Source organism: Protomyctophum parallelum (genome assembly GCF_964188405.1).
Source record: "Protomyctophum parallelum genome assembly, chromosome: 17".
Taxonomy (NCBI): Eukaryota; Metazoa; Chordata; class Actinopteri; order Myctophiformes; family Myctophidae; genus Protomyctophum; species Protomyctophum parallelum.
The window spans coordinates 25,286,478-25,304,224 of record NC_139719.1 but is presented as its reverse complement, the minus strand read 5'-3'; the positions used below and the strand labels follow the sequence as shown (position 1 = coordinate 25,304,224).

At 43.1% G+C, this 17,747-nt stretch overlaps 1 protein-coding gene across 1 annotated transcript; it reads right to left on the bottom strand.

Moving 5' to 3' along the window:
- Positions 1–15,003: 15,003 nt before the first annotated feature.
- LOC310874665 (ras-related protein Rab-5C-like) lies at positions 15,004–15,657 on the bottom strand (the record flags this gene model as incomplete). Its single annotated transcript, XM_083787526.1, has 1 exon — positions 15,004–15,657. One exon carries the CDS (start codon positions 15,655–15,657, stop codon positions 15,004–15,006), a length of 654 nt encoding a protein of 217 aa, XP_083643652.1.
- Between the last annotated feature and the right edge of the window lie 2,090 nt (positions 15,658–17,747).

Here is a 17,747-nt window from a genome sequence, read left to right as displayed (position 1 = left end):
GAGCCTCACTCACCCAAATCTGTGCTGATGATAAGGCTGCTCTGGCATTATAATGCATGCACCTCTCATGCGTCTTTAACATAGACTACAGTTAAGGTCTCTCTCTCTCTCTCTCTCTCTCTCTCTCTCTCTCTCTCTCTCTTATATATATGTATATACACTGTATATGTCTGCTTATGTGGACGAGAGAAAATGTTGAGGATGTGATGTTATCTTGTGTTAATTATTAGATGTTTAAAATTAAATATATTAATTGTTCAGCCCTGTTTCTGTTCATTGCTTCACAAGTGAATGTGACTTTACTAAGAGTATACTATGTTAGTTCCATTGATCCAGGCCAGAACACAATCGATTGATTTATCATTAAAATAAACATAATATGCTCTGTAAGTGGTCAGATGGGTGGGCCACGAGCGCTTTTGAGACAACGCAAATGGCCGCTGATCCAGAAAAGGGATCACTGGGCTATACAGGGTGTGTAGTGAATTTTTATTTTAATGCCACCAATGACTAAAAATTCCTGCCACAAAAACTCATGGCATGCAATCCTAAAACTCTGGAATGATTGAGTTTGGCAGCAAACAGTATAGTGTTCTTTAAAATGAGTGCTTATATAGGTTCCAGTGGGGTGAGGGTGAGCTTAACGGCTGATTCGGTCTGGTTTATTAACCAGGCTAGAGCTTATGGAGCAGAGGCCATATGGCATTGTGAGAGTCTGGCACACAATTAAGATCGCTCCTGCATGGCTGGGAATTCTTCAAAAGGAAATAATGAACAATGCGGTCTCGAGTCAGCGGAGAGATCTCAGACGCAGATATAACCCTCCATTTTCATTCTCATCACCTATGGATAAGGGTAGAAGTAGAAAGAAATATATGGTTTGCAAGTGATTTAATTATGGGAGAAAACTTCCTAATTATTATCACAGTATTGGTCCTGATGAGATTAAAAAGGGTGAAGAGGGGGGGAAAAAGTATGTTGTCAGTCACTGTCGAGTGGAAACCTTTTATGTCCAAAACAGTTACTGTATGTAGTATACAAGCTATAGTTGGTCATAAAACCCACAGACTTAACCACTTTCACTTTCATCTTCAAACATTTTCTAGTGAAACTAGATCCACTAGCTGGGCTCGTCTATTTTCACTGCGTGCATGACAATATAGGCTATAGCCTATATGGCATTTATTTACCAAAAATATGGAGATACAGTATGTTTCTGCCAGACAGTGACATTAGGCAGATGGAATGAGGAAAAATATCACGGACCTTGAATTTCTTCCTACTGCATGCCAATTCAGCCTGAGGATTGCGATGCACACAGAAAAAATAACTAAATGGAACATTCTAATGCGTGCCAGACCAAGAAGAATGTCCAAGTCCAGACACCTTGAAGAAGGTGTCTGGTTTTTGTGTATTGAACTTTCTGGCATCTGTTGATGAGAGAACACATTTCCAACCAGGCGTTATCATTATTATCGTCACTTTGTAACTCCACATTTCAACTTTTTTAAACGTTTATTTTCTTTCGTTGGGAAATTAATGTCCTACTTTGTCATACAAGTGTGTCACGCAAAAGTGGTGAAAAGAGCTGATTTACAAGCTCGCAATGTGACAATGTTTGCTTCTTTTTTCTTTTTTTTTTATAAAATGTATAATAAAAAGTGAACAGTTTTTCTTTGTGGTTTGTGTACACATTTAACCAACGGAAACAAGAGCTTGTTTTTTGATTGACTGAATACTTTATTACTCTCAAATGTAAACAGCACAAGCTACAGTCAGACATTCAAGCCAAAAGCAGAACACAGTATGTCTTGGGGACTTGTTGTTTCCATTGTGGTCTAAATCATGTCATAACTATATTCAATCCATTGGAAAAACAAGCAACTTGTTTGGACATACAAGGTTTCCAACCCACAGCGTTGATAATAGCGACACACCGTTTCTTTTCAGACCGATAGCGCCCACAGAATTAAATTGCTAGGAACACATATTGACGGCTGGATCGAGAAATCTCGAAATAGTCTCCCATGGTTTTCGAGACAGACATGTCATTCTGAGGTGGAGTTGGCCCTCACATTCACATCAACGCTGCATTAACGCTTCTCTCGCCCCCAGGAATCGGGCCAGACAGCATTATAGAGTGGAAGAGGAGGAGGATCGTCCCAAGTCGAAGTGGGGGGAATGGAATGGTCTCTATTCTGCCAATGAGATTGACCGGCTGCTCAGTTGGTGGAAGTACATCTACTAGTGTACCATACAATCTTGAGCGTTTTATTACTGTATTTCGTTTTTTCTTTTTTACTTTATGTTTCTATTCAACGGGGGAGGCTTTCTAAAACAGAGTTTCGGGGTTGAAACCTCAATTACCACCCTATAGCATCCCTGTTCCAATGATCTGGGCATGTGGAAATAGGTGAATTTGGTGAAAATAGCAGATCTGAAAATAAATAATAAACGAATCAAATAAACAAAGCTAGTAATGTGACTGTCTATGAATTGTTTGGGGACAGGTCGATTGTGTGTACCCCTATGAAGAAAATGTATGTACCCTATATAAATTGCCAAATAGTCTATCTAACTGGGGGGAAAAATCAATGTCCCCAAGTGATAGAAGCAAAAAGATGAACTCTCCTTAGGGTTGTCCATCACCATCGTTGAGATGCTGCATACTTTAATAGACTTTTATCTCTCTCTCTCTCTCTCTCTCTCTCTCTCTCTCTGAGGGACATTTGACTGGGTCGTTCACACTCTGTGTGTTGATGGCTTGTTAACGACCGTCACCGTCTCAATGATTGACTAAACAACTCCAACTACAGCTCTCTCTATCTTGCACTGAGGGCTTTGCAATGACAATAATAGACTACCTGACTGTTTGATTTGCGCATCTTTGCTGCTACTAACTTGATCTATGTGCTCAATAAGGATAGGGGATATCCCCCCCCCCCCCTCATGAAACTGAGGGGGTCGATCCCCCCCCCCTCTCTGCGTGCCTAACGATTAGGTTAAATATCACGCAGGACTCCTGGAGTAAGCGTCGAAGTTCAGACGTTCACCCTGAATATCAACCGTCTCCAGCTTGTCCCCGTGCGGTTCACTCTATTTTATCCCCCTCCCCGGAGTCTATTGGTCGGACCCTCGTACCATTGAATCCCTCTAACACCTGTTTGACTTTCTCTCGCCTTCGCCACCGCGTCGCTTCATCCCCCCCCCCCCCACCCCCCCACCCCCACGCCGCCGCACGTGTCAAGACGGGACGTAGCAATACAGGGGTGACATTTCGAGCAGACAGATTAGGCCTCCTCTCTCTCCAATTAATTTTGCTTTCCTCCTCCTCCCGTTTAAATACACAATCAAGCAGAAGGCGAAATGTCACTGAAACAAACGACGAACCGCCGCTGCTGCCGCGCCAGGCTTGACAATTACCCGCCAAGCACCTCAGAAATGCCAATATGTTAAAAAGAGGAGCGAGTGGGAGATGAATGGGGGGACAAAGGGCGGCGGCGTGCCGGGGGGGGAGACCCTCAGAAGATGGCTGGGACTGTCATCGTCTGTCATGGCGGGCGGAGGCGGAGGTGACACGACCCGAGATCAGACACAGCTGGAAGGTCGTAAGTTTGTCCCATTATGAGCAAAATCGCCTAGTACCTTTTTTCACTGACAAAAACGAAATAACAACTAAGCTATGATGATGAATACCGAGACTAAATATAGTGATAATTGTGTCATCAAATAAAAACTAGACTAAAATGTTAGGGAGGGACTAGTGGAGAAGAGATCCAGTAGAACAAAAAGACAAGTAATTTTATGTTTGGTTGGGCTCGGATATTGCGCTCTGAAAATAGCAGATCTACAAGCATCGGCTATTTTCCACACTGCCAAAATAGTTTTTTGATGACAAAATCAACTGTTGATTTAGTCAACTAAAACCCTTTAACCACCAGGATTAATTAATAACTTTGATATAAATCACGGCAGGATACATTTTCCCCCGTTCAACCATTATTTTGAAGAGCCAAAACCCGCGACCGGATGTTCCAAATGTTACTTCTACTGTGCATGTTGTAAATCCACTCCCGGTCTCCCTCATGGCGACCATCACAGTGTCGGCAGTGTCGGCCGTGGAATAAACCTTGTTTTGACCAGAAATGGATGACCATCTGGGACAAGGAATTGGAGATACAGGCGATTGAAAGAAACTGATGAATTTCAAGATGTTTTGTTTTGTTGTTTGTTCATTCGTTTGTGCAGAAATCCGCAAATGGCAGCAAATCGCTCCATTCCGATCGAAATGCATTGGCAGAATCGACCCTCATAGGTAGAATAAAAGTGCGTTGCCCTTAAGTAAAAAACAGAATCAGATTTCTACCACTCTAAACACCTGCTTCTGCAAACCTTTCATCCGTGCATGGCAGGGCCATTCACTGTAGCATCTTTACAAGATGGTATTTGGACGTCGTGACAAAAACATTTCATTTGGATAATTCCTGCCTCAAGGTTCACTGGCATTGAAAGGAACAGTTGTTGCTTCATTATTGACCTGATATGTCTGCCTGCAGTGGTGGAAAGTTGTACTCAAGTAGTGCATTTAATTAGATTTTGAGGTACTTTTTACTTTACTGAAGAATTTCCAGTTTACTTCTACTATACCCCACAGTCCCACTACATCTCAGACGGAAAATAATGTATTTTTTACTGCACTGGAATTATTTGAAAGCTTTAGTTACTACAGTAGTTAATTTATAGATTTGGATTATTATTACTAAAACCTTAACATTAACTACTTCAGCCCTATTTGAACTTTGGCTATTTGAATATAGCTGATCTACAAGTTCACTATACACGCCACGATGCAATATGTGTTGTGTGCTTGTAGCTATTTTCAAAATATATATTTTAATACATTAGACATGATAGCTTGATATGATATTCGTGATATCCTGCATAATATTATGCATTTACTCGGTACTTAAATATATATTTCTGCACTGCAGTATTATACAGTTTACTTTAGTAACAATGCGAGTGTTTTTTCCACCACTGTCGTACATACTGTCAAGTACACAAGCTTCCATTCCCTTTGTAATAAATTACTCAGATACTTTCCAACATTGACAAAGAATGCATGTCTGCATTATTCAGGTAGGATGTTGATCTGTGGTCACTGAGGTCACATTAAACCCTAGCATCCCTATTCTTGGGGGGAACAAAAAAACTAGCAGATCTACAACCTGACAACTAGGGTTGGGATCCGGAACCGGAGACCATGGCTGAGGGAAGTAGGGGTGCTGGAGGGGCACAGACCCATGTCTAGTTACACAGATCATCTAATATCACATGAGCAGAGCCACACCGCCATACTCACATGCAATAGCGTTGCAATAAATGGTCTATGGTCAATTTGAGTGTCTCAATGAAATAAAATATTGATCAAAATGTTTGTTCATATAACTTGCGTGTGGAGAGAAGGAAAGTAAAAGCCACTTTTCTGTGTGAAAATGCACAAATGTGAGTGCACGAGGTGTGCACACGCATTTTGCGGCGTGCGCTTACACGTGTGTACCCCCTCCTAAACATTCAGTACCTCCTACTGTAAATACCTTCCCGCGGCCCTGCCGGAGACACCAGATCCAACATTGAGGAACCAGGAATCGGTTGCATCACATTTGGAACCGTTTAGGAACCAGTTCTATCACGCTGTCAGAGATGGTATGTGGACTCACTTCACATCTGATATGCAAGTACAAAACCAATGGTTCTCTTCTCACACTTTATTTGATTTCTTTTTCTTTTCAAACACCACAATAACTCTGAGAGTGTAGGCCTGACCTACAAATGTGTACATCATACAGTATACAGACCTGTATGGGTACATTTGGAACCACCTAGGTATTGTTAAAGGAAAGGGAACCTTTAAGGAATCGGACTGTTAGGGGGGAATCGTTAAGGAACTGGAATATCGTTAAAATCCCTATACTCACAACACGGCGAAACGCAAATTACTTTAAAATGTAGGGATTCTTGACACACGATGTTCTCCGACGAGGGTGCACGGTCCCATCAGTTTGGGGGTCCTTGACATGAAAATGTTTGAGAATTAATCAATGGGTTAAGTCGACCTTCTTCTGCCAAGACGCACACAGCCGTGTGATCCTCAGTGATGGACTTTGGCACGCAGCCACTTCCAATAGACTTTTGTTGCGTATAAATGCTGAATCGATGGGTCATTAGACTAATGAAATGACACGACGGAGGGACATGATGGGAGGATCAAGGTCCTTCATAACCGGTCCGCTGCCAAGATATTCCACTGAGGCTAAATCATCTTTCTTATTCTTCCGTGGTGATGATGAAAAGGGCCTTGAATCCGGACGGTTGCGTCAATTTCAGCTTTTCTTTTTTGGGTTTGTTTTTCAGGCCAGGGTATATTGCTCATTACTATCCGTTTCTCTTACATGCATGCACGGCACATGCACACGCTCACACGTGTTTGTATTACCAGAGCAGAGAGACAGGTTGAGAGGAGAGCAATGCTAGCGGCACTTTTATGTGTCTTTTATGTGCAATGCTTATTTTATTTATTTATTTTTTATCCCACAATATTTGCAACCCATATTTGTTTCCTCCCAGTGTCAATTATCTAATGTAATCCTGGGCGCTACACTCCCTCTGCCAACCTGGAGAGAGCAATGGACTGACCTCGATGCTTCCTTCTATGTATGAGGAGTACAAGCCGCTTCTTTTCACCATGGAGGGATTATTCCAACCAATTCCTTTCCCTTCCATCAGGTGGGGCCGCGAGGTTCATATTACGTTGGTTAGACATACCAACAGTATAGTCATGCAGACAAAGTCAGACAAACCCGTGGTGAGGGTTAAAAATCACCCGTACTGCAGGTAAAAAATCACCCGCACTAGACTGTGCGTTAAAAATCACCTGTGGCTTCCTGTGAGGTTAGGGTTAGGTTAGGGTTTGTGGACTGACTAAACACATGCACACCTGCATGACTGCATGTTTTTTGTGAGGGTACCTACCTACCCTAGGGGACACGGTGTGACTCTGTATTGACTAATTGAATAATTTACAGGCCATCACCACTTAACGATGATTGACACCTGGCAATGTCCCTGCTCAGGACTGAAGTTGCCACAGGTGTGTCACTCAGAGTGGGAGAAACAGTTTGTATGCTGGCAGCAGCACTGCATGACAGTTGTCCAGCACTATACCCACGTCCTGCAAGTGCTTTCTCCAGCAAACTGTTCAGTTGGTTGGATCAATGTTTTGTACTCAATGCTGGCAGCAACCAGGGGCCGGTGGGAGAAGTTTTTGCCTGGTTGAAGGACCAGCCGTGCTACGGCTTTCTGGACCATTTGGAGGGGCTTACGTGTGCATGTCGGGGGGCCAGTAAGGAGGGAGTTACAGACAGTAGCCTATAGTCAGGCTTTAAGATGACTGAGGCCTGGATAAGGAGCTGGGGAGGGGGGCAGTCTCCTGGGTGAGGAAGGGTCTGATCCGTCAGATGTTATAACGTGTAAATCTTCAGGAGAGAGTGGCTGCTGCAATGTGGGGCTTAAAGGGACAGCTGACACCCAATGCTCAGATAGGTGTGTGTGCGGGGTGCGTGTGCGGAAAGTGGCTGCTGGTTTTACCATCTAATCCATGTGGTTTCCAGGCAATCATGCCCCTCACTCTATCCACGTTTTTCCCCGCCAAGGTACAAACTGTTGCCATGTGTGCTTATTATAAGCAACCTTTGACTTGTTTTTTCTGTAAAGTCACTTGCAAATAAACTATTGGTAGTTGCAGGTTGATGTTTTTTTGGGCTTGATTTTAAAGTGTATAGTAGTTGCTTATTTGGGCTTGCTTCCAAATTTCTTCACATCAAGGAACCCCAGATAAATATGTAATTGTCCACAGACATTTTTAATGTTTTAAAAATATTAAAAATATTTCTATTTATTCTCAATGTGTTTTTAAATAACAACCTCACAATGTGTCGCTGTGAGCTTGAAGATCAGCAATTTTCATTTGTGCTTGTTTTCATAGACCTGGCAACTTCTTTCTCTTGCAAAACTGGCAACACAGCAAGAGAAAGAGGAACTTATGCACACACAAACGCAATGCACTATGGGCTGTAAGAAAAAGGCTAATAGGCCTACACCATGATCATGAACAGATAGCTGAAGCCATGTCCCACATCTTACATGGGTTCCATCATGTATACAGGGGACAGAATTGTGGACTTGATATCAAAATATATCATCATGTTGTACTATAAGCATTATTCCGTGAAGCCAAGCATGACTAGCCTGTGTAATGATGATCCTGTGTTCTCTAACACACCTGATGTCATTGTTGTTAATGAAAATCACAGGGAAGTGTTCCTTCTAAAGGTTGGCTGTACCGTTGATTGAGGAAGCCTTTCTCACAAAAGTGCTAAAATATCACCAGCTAGAGCAGACCATCTCACAGTTAGGCTCCAGATATGTACAGTAGGCTAGTACAGATGTGCACAAGTTAATTATTAGGGGCCTTCAAACGGCCGGCCTCTCCAAATGGAGGGCCAAACAGTTAGTGAGGTACTGCTCAGTATCAGATATTATAGGAATTTGGCGGAGGTGTTGTTTCCTTCATCTTGTAGCACAGTGTATCTCAAAGTGGGGTCCGGGGACCCCACTTTGACCCCACCAGGGGTCCTTGAGAGTTCCATGGGGTCCGCATGCTAAATGATAGTTTGGAACTAAATGGACCCTTATGCGTCTGTAACTCTGAAAGTGTACAAATGGAATTTGTATATTTGTACACTCTCAGAGTAAAATTAACATTGATTTTACAATATAAATGTATAGGGTCCCAGAGATAGAAATGCGATTAGACAGCGGTCCGTAGACTAATGCATGTCAAACTGGGGGTCCTTGAAATTAAACGGGTTGAGAATCACTGCTAGAGCCATAAAAATCTCTCATGGGAGTCCCTGGCATATCTTTTAAAATGGGGGTCTGCGCGTGTCAATTTGGGGGTCCTTAACCCATTCTGGGCAGGAACCCCTTTTGGTGTTAGCATTATGTTATGTTTTAGCTATTGAAAAATAGCAGGTCTGCTATTTCAAAAATAGCAGACCTACAAGCTCGTAGCACGCCACTCGGTGGCGTGCTATGAGCTTGTAGATCTGCTATTTTTGAAAAATCGAAGAACGACTGAAGACATTTTTAGAATCTGATCTCAGGTCAGAATGGGGACATGAAGAAGTTTTGGAACTGTAGCCTATGCTTAGTTGTCCATGGCTCTCTATAGACCGATTCACAGAGGGGTGCCCTGGGCGCGGCCATTACTGAGGTGTAATCCATGGAGCAGGTACTCCGTAGGCCAGGTGTAGCTAATCAGTGCTGCTGCGCTTAATGGTACACCTCAGTAATGGCCGCACCCAGGCAACCCTCTGTGAATCGGACTATATGTTCACTGAACTCCTAATTTTCTCTCTCTAGAAGAAGAAATGTCTTTGCTGAAATTAGCCGATCTAAAAGCTCACAACACAACATTATGCACTATGAACTATGATGCACTATGCACAAAAACACGAATTCCATCCACTTTTTTACTTGTAAAGTTGTGATGTGACAATAAAGATGATTCTGATTCTGATTGGCTTAGCCTTAGTGACCCTGTAGATCGCCCACAATCACAATATACGGGCGTTGGGATTTAAACAGTAGAAAACATGGAGAGAAACGGCACGTGCCAACAAATGTTTAAATGTCTACACCATATAATAGTGCTGCAAGCCGTGGCGTGTACACAGTGTGTGTGTGCCTGCCTGCACGCGTATGTGTGTGAGAGAGAGAGACGGAGAGATTTGTGATGCTCCTCATCCGTACACCGGGGACCTCGCCTCTCTTTCCAAAGCGAGGTTTGAGGGTCGTCAATCATTGGCGCCGTGCAGCGTCTTAAAAACCTGAGACGGATGGCAGGCAGGCCTGGGCTGCATTTCAAAACCCACTGCACACTTAGAGAGATTGTGGATGAGAGGCAGCTTGCCTCGTGTCAGGCCTGATTACAGTCCCAAGGTAAAAGGATCGAGCCTACTGTATTCAATAACAATAAAGATGTGTTAGCACTACAACGCTAGCTGATGTAAACAGTAAATTAGCAGGAAGGGGGGGGGGTTACAGTATACGGTCAGTGGTGGAACATGTGCTTAAAGTACCAAAAGTAAAAAGTACTCATTATGCAGAATGTTTTTAAATAAAAATGTGACACTAGAGCTTGTAGATCGGCTATTTCTAAATGGTCGAAAGTGGTTATCTATGTTTTGTAGTAATAATCAAAATCCACAAAGTAACTAACTAAAGTTTGCAAATAATTGTAGTGGAGCAAAGGTCCCTGCACACTGCTGCGCTTTTCGGATTTTTAGCTGCGTTTTTCCGTCGGTTTTCCGAAAAAAGTAAACGTATAATATTTGCGTAAAGCAACTAGTTTATGCACGCTATTCCTTATACTAGACCACTGTTTAAGGTAGCATAAGGTCTAGGTCTGTGTATTTGTATTCAAAACACTGTAGCATGCAAATACCCTGACTTGATTATGCATTTTAATCAATTGCTAAATAAGAACTGGAGTGAGAAGCACAACCGTGGCCGTGTAATTATGGTCAGTGTAGCTCAAGAAAATGCCCTTGGCTTCTGACCCCTGAGAATCACTCAGCTTTGCCAATGAGGCTGTCCGGATTTCTGCCGGCTTTGCATCCACAAACGAGGTGGCTTATTCACAAAGTTTAAGGTGTTTGTTGAACGTTGTTTGTAACTCTTCCGGTTTACATTTTTTAATGTGATTAGCCAGAAGAGGTTGGCGCTGTAACGTAGTAATGGCAGGCTCTGGTGCAAGCTTTTTAGGGCCCAGTTTGTGTGTGTGTGTGTGTGTGTGTGTGTGTGTGTGTGTGTGTGTGTGTGTGTGTGTGTGTGTGTGTGTGTGTGTGTGTGTGTGTTTATTTCTTTGCCACATTAACAAAGTTTAAATTCATTTGTAAGCAAAGTTCAGTTTTTTTGCTTGATTATACCCTTCTATTGGGTAGAGACGCACATTAACAATGTACAGTGTTGGCATTTAGCAGACGCTTCTAATCCAGAGCAAGTGAAATGCCATCGAGGATCATAGGTAAACCAGGAACCTATCCTCAGTCTAAACAGTATAACAAAGCAATAATCTGTACATTGTAACTATACAAATTAGTGGTTGTCAGGTCTACAAATGAACCTGGCATCCGTCTACATAACATGCCATCTAAATTATATTTTACCCTTTGCATAGGCCTGCAAGGTCGTCACAGCTAGGGCAAGTGCTACGGAAAATGAAGCCAACATTTACATCTGCGTTTTCTGTTGGCCAGTGTCCCGCCCCCTCGAGAGATCCGGAAAATAATTCCCGTTAATTTTCCTCATAGACTTTTCAGAAAGTATTTATTTGAAGACGTTTACGCCGCGGACAAAGCCAACTCTTGTTGTGACAAATCATGACTAAAACACAATGTTTTGGGCCGAACAAATAATTATAAAGAAGAAAAAAAAGGCACTTTTCTTTGTTGGTTTTCTTCTTTGTAATTATTTGTTTGGTCCAAAATATTGTGTTTGTTGTCATGATTTGTCACGACTCGAGTTGGCTTTGTACGACGCTTAAAAGGTCTTTAAATAAATACTTTTTGAAATGTCTATGGGGAAAATGCATTGGGAATTATTTCCTTGGCCTGGCGTCGTCATGAAAAGGGGCGGGACTGCGACGCTCTATTCTGCTAGTTAGAGAAGTGGTGAGGGGTGGAGTTAACCAGCTATTTGTCCCACAATAGTCTGACTTCCAAAGTGTGAAAACGTCCCAAACTTCAAGAGCCTATTTTTCTCAGCTTCGTGATTTCGAGGTTTAACGACCATCAAATAAGCATCATATTCTTCAAATGTAGAAAGTGTAGAAATGTAGAAGATCAAATGTGGCAAATGTACTACCCATCATTTGAAAGCTTACAATCTGTACTTATAGAAGTGTTCTAAGCATTAAGAATGTTGCAGAGAAAAATGGCAGTCTAATTTACCCTCTAAGACTCGCCCCCCGGTGGAGGGATGAGGCAGAGAGATGCCAACGTAGCCCATCATGTTTGCCTGACATTCTCTGCTGATATTTGAGTTGATATTTATTTTTGCCGATGGATGCTTCTGCGGCGCTATTACTTTGTCGGTGTAAATCACGGCTATTAGAGCAGGCAGTATGAGGACGCCTAACAGTGGAAATGATTCACCTTCAGAGGGCTAAAGGCCCCAGACGAATGCCCAAGACTCCATCATACTCTAACAAATGTCAAATTATGGATGGTTTGAAGCTGGCTTACTTTTTGATGCTTTTAAGAGGTTATTATTATGATTGCATGCCTGAAGAAGCTACCTGTCTGGCTTAAAATGGTCTTAACACATTAGCAAGGGGACAGCATGTGTCATTTTGGATTTTTGCCATATCTTATAGGCTACTTTAGCTATTTAAAAATAGAAGATATACAAGTTCATAGCCCTAGCATTTGAACTTTGTAGTTTGTACCCTCAAAATTTAGAACACCACAGGCCAAGTGGCCTTGCCCCTAAAATGATTAAATGCAGTCAGTCAGTCAAATACAAATAGAATGGAATACAAATAATAAGGAATACAAAGGAGGACAAATAACCATGAACTCCCTGAGAGCCTTAGTCTTAAGAAAGGGAGAAATATGTCAAAAGTAAGAAATGTGTATTACTGTGATCTGATCTCCCATAGAAGCTATGCCCGTCTGTCATCTGGGAGAGCAATGGTTTGCACACCCTTTTCTGAGCAGCAGTTGTCAGGAAAACTTCAGAATATGACAGAATAGTCAAAAAGATCTATCCGGTACATTCCTATCCTTTCTTTGACGTTCCCAGTGTGATGCTGACATGACATTTGACAGCTTCCTCTACACAGCTCTGCAGTCTGCAGACAGTGATGCTGCCCTAACCTGGGTTTGACACTATAAACAGTCCTTCTCAACCCTGTTCATATCTGTTTGATATGCAATAGGCCACTTTGATACTCTACCTACCTACATAAACATGCATACAAACTTACCAGTGGTGTAATGGTGATTTCCTTTTTGGTGGTACGGCATTTAAATGACGTGCACGTGTACGCATGTGCGCATGCACACCGAACAGCTGATAGCAGCTTGTGTATGAGAGTTTTAGACACACAAACCATACAATTTACAATTTAGGCATTTAGCAGACGCTCTTAATCCAGAGCGATTTACATTAAGCAATAATAAAAAAGCATGGCAATACATCACATACATAAAATGTAGTTATCATGAAACATGCGTAAGCTAAGAACGTAACAGTGGAATATCTATAAAATGAATTATACATGTATACTATAAAGTGCTATGTCTACATAAAATGCTATTCTAGTGCTGTCTACATAAAATGCTATAGATCTGTATAAAATGCTATCTAAGTCTACATGAAGTGCTATCTAAGTTACATACCATATATAACTCTATGAATATTATACTGACACAAACACAAAAGTAGACTTAAAATAATCAGACAACTAAAACAAAAAAGTTTGCTTTGGACAAATCTCTTCTTCTTGGATGGAGGAGGAGGCATTGTTGTTGCGTGCAGAACACCACAGAAGCAGTACTGGAGCCATACTGCTGTGTTGCATATTTCCGTGACATTCGGGTAAACCGTTAACTACCAATAGCGGGCAATAATGGAGTTTTAAACATCAAGTATACACCTATTTTCAATCTGTCAAAAACTGTCATAATGGAAACGGATATTCTTGCACGCATGTGACATTCTGTATTTTAGGGGGAAATATTTACATATTTACATAACGTATTACATAAATGTAAGGTGCTAGTATCAGTGCAATTCAGGGTTGTCGTGGATGATAATCTTATTTCCAGGGGTGACCTCAGCCAATAATGTTTGAGAACCTCTGAACCAGATACATGGTAGAAGACTGATGTCACTGACTGGACACTGGTGTTTGGTCTGAGATGATCCATCTCCTCCATGAATGACTACGCTTGTAGATCAATTATTTTATGAATGGTCTATTTGTGAGGTGAGGGGCCCCTCCTATATACAGCTTTTGTCCCCACACATCTCATATTTGCCATTGACAATGAAAGGAGAAATTAGGTTATATGTGCCTCAAATATGACATAAATTTGTCGCAACACAAACATTAAATGCCATTGACAATAAAGGGTAAATTTACGCCATATGTAGATGAGCAAATTGGCGAACCAATCACATGAATTCAGTTGTCATCTTGCATGAATTAGGTGAAAATTTGGTGATTTTTGGAGGGGCGCCAGCCCGTCCTATATACTTATTTTTGTCCCGTCACGTCTCACATTTGCCATTGACAATGAAAGGAGAAATTGCGTCATGTGCCTGAAATATGAGGCAACAATTTGTGGAAGATTGACGTCATATGTAGACGAGTAAATCGGCTAACCAATCACATACATTAATTTGTCATCTTGCATGGTCATGGTTACATTGTTATAATATGTTGTCATTATTACATTATACAGCTTTTCGGCACGTCATGTCACACATTTGCCATTGACAACGACTTCACATGGGTGTAATTGTTTTGAGGGGCGATAGCCACTCCTATATTATATTCAGCTATTAGTGTAGATTTTTGTCCTACACAAACCCATTGACAATGAATGGAGAATGTTACGTCATAAGCAAATAGCCATAGTGTCTATTTTATGTCATGATGATTTAAAATGATAAGACCACCCCTCACTTCACACGGGTGTGATTTTTTTAAACTTTCATCAAATCCAAATTTGTCAACTTGATTCAAATTGATTTAGCACTTTAAAACACGAAAATATCAGTCAAGAGCAGTTATAGTCGGCAGCAGTGGTCGATCTCTACTTTTCTCTGCTACCCAAGGCGGAGGTTAAAAACGTTTCATGCCTCAGGCGTTTATGTCTTGCAGCACTTAGCCTTGGCTGGTGGAGTGTCTTCATGCAGGTCCACTCCCACTCGACCGTGCCCGCTGCCTGCAGCCTGGTCTTCACTGCCCTTTGGGGGCAATAACCTCTCGGCCACGGCCCTGAAGATCTCCTCCACGTTTGCAGACGTCTTGGACGACGTCTCCATGAACAGCAGGCCTTCGGCGTCCGCGTACGCCTGGGCGTCCCGGGCGGCGACGGCTCTCCCGTCGGCCAGGTCGGCCTTGCCGCCCGACAGGGCGACGGCCATGCCAGGGCTGGCCTTCGCCCGCAGCTCCTCCACCCAGCGCTTGGCCCGCACAAAGGACGCCTCGCTGGTGATGTCGTAGGCCACGATGGCGGCGTGGGCGCCTCGGTAGTACAGGTTGGCCAGGCTGTGGTAGCGCTCCTGTCCCGCCGTGTCCCAGATCTCCAGCCTCACCGTGGTGGTGTCGTCCAGGCGCAGTGTGCGACTCAGGCGGGCCGCTCCTATCGTGCTGTCCTGTGACTCGTGGAACGTGCCGCCGGCGAAGCGGATCGCCAGGCTGGATTTCCCCACGGCCATCTCGCCCAGTAGCACCAGTTTGAAACAGGGGGCACTGCAGGGCCCGCTGTGTGGCGTAGCTCCTCCCCGGTTGGCACCCATTAACTCGTCAGATCGCCCTTGTTTCTAGCATGTATGTCGCTATCAGGACTTCAGATTAGGATTATATTATGGACGTCATCGTGAGTGACATCACAGTGACATCATAGTGTACATATACCTCAGCTCGCTGTCGGTTGGAAAAAAACTGTCCAAAACTGATATTTTCACTACTTTTGTGTGACACACATCATCATTCATCATCATACATCACATTCCGTGCTCAACCAATCAAATCATCGGTATTTGGTACTCACAAACACACAAAGCCGGGCGTAGGAGGGGCTAGCGCCACTCAAAAATAAAACATACAAAGTTGAAATATGGATGCGTAAGGTTTATTACCAACTGCAACTAGATACATCATAGATGACTGACGTCACTGACTGGACACCTGAGGGTCTGAGATGATCCATCTCCACGGAAACCATGCCTTTATAAGCGCCCTCCCTGCCACTGACATGATAACAACATGAAACACCACTGGTGTTTGGTAGAACTCCTTGGACTTTGACCGGCGGATTGTCCTCGACCGAACCGTCCTCAGCCCTCAGGGTGGAGATGGTTGAGCTGCAGCCGGAGGCTATAGTGCTCCTTGGGGTGGAAAGAAAAGTTTGGGAAAGCCTGTGATAGAAGACAGGCCTTCATTGAAACTAAGGAAACTAAGATTCTTTGTTGGCCAGAGAGAATTAAAAGAAAAATGTCCCAGACAGACGAAGAAAGAGAACGCGATGAAAGCCGAACTTTCCGAACCTCCTGGGCTGTGTTCTTTATTTTTTCTTTAGATTCTGCAAGGGATCAGGGTGTACTTTGTGGGGACGAGGCAATTACCCAAGATAAAAGAGGTGAGACATTGTCTGCTGTGAACTCATTACCACCTTCTCTGATATTGTCCTCAACATACAGTACGTGCACACATTTTATTTGCTTCAAAAGCCACCCAAGGCCCACAACCGCACGCTCACTTTCAAAGCATTGTTTATCTCTTTTTTACGGCGCTCCATTTTCCAAACCCCCAATTCAAGCTGCGGTAGATTAGTGTGAAATAGGCCTACAGTAGGGAGAGATATGAGCCACTGATAACAGGGTGTACAAAAAAGAAAAGTGATATGTGTGCAATTTCTACATGAACACATGTGTACAAAGAAAAACAACTCAAACGCCTCCACTTGTTACAGAAACTGGGGTCTGTTGCTTACAACTATAGTCTAGTCCTATACCGAAGTCCCCCTGCTGTGTTAAAAGCCAGATTTGTATCTTGGTTGCGTGCAGTGTCGCTCATTCCAAAATAGCAGATGTACAAGTTCACAGCATTGCTGTGAGCTTGTAGATCTGCTGTTTTGGATGTGCGACACAGCAGAGCGACTGTCCTGAATCTCACACAATGCACAAATGAGCCTCATTCAAAGCAAAGCACTCGCCCATTTATACTCAGTATTCAGCCGAACACAACACCGAATCACCTTGAAGTGGAGAACTCTCTCTTTATCTCCTCAGCTGGTGCACCGTCTGAAAGACATGCACGCAGAGAGAGAGAGAGAGACGACAGGAACGCATCCAAACACTGCTGCCATGTCTTAATACGTCAAATATACATTTTGTGGAATTGTGCCGATACGGTGACTGCACACGCGTCGCGCACCGGCCTTCAAACTCACTTTTGATAAAGTAGACTGCGGCACAGTGGCTGTTCCCAGAAAGTCAAGTACTGCCTTAATGTGTGCACGCGCATGTGCGTGTGATTGCGTGTTTGTCTGTTTATGTGTACAATATCACATTTGAAGATTATTTCTCCCATATAGTTCCGTATAGTTCAATGTCTGTAGTGGGTTTGATTTGAAAGGAATTAGCTTAGAATCCAGGTTTCCATTCCCACCCTGTAAGAAATTACAACCACTCTTGCCCAGTGGTGTAATGGTGATCTTTTTTTTTGTTTGTACCACAGCATTTTAATGACGTCACTCGCACGCACACTCGCCTACATGTGCGCATGGCATGCGCACATGGGGGCGCGCCCACCACCAGTAAACCTAGAACACTGGGTACTTGGTGCGTCTTGGAAAGTCTCGTGACCCGAGGTTAGGTGCATCTTC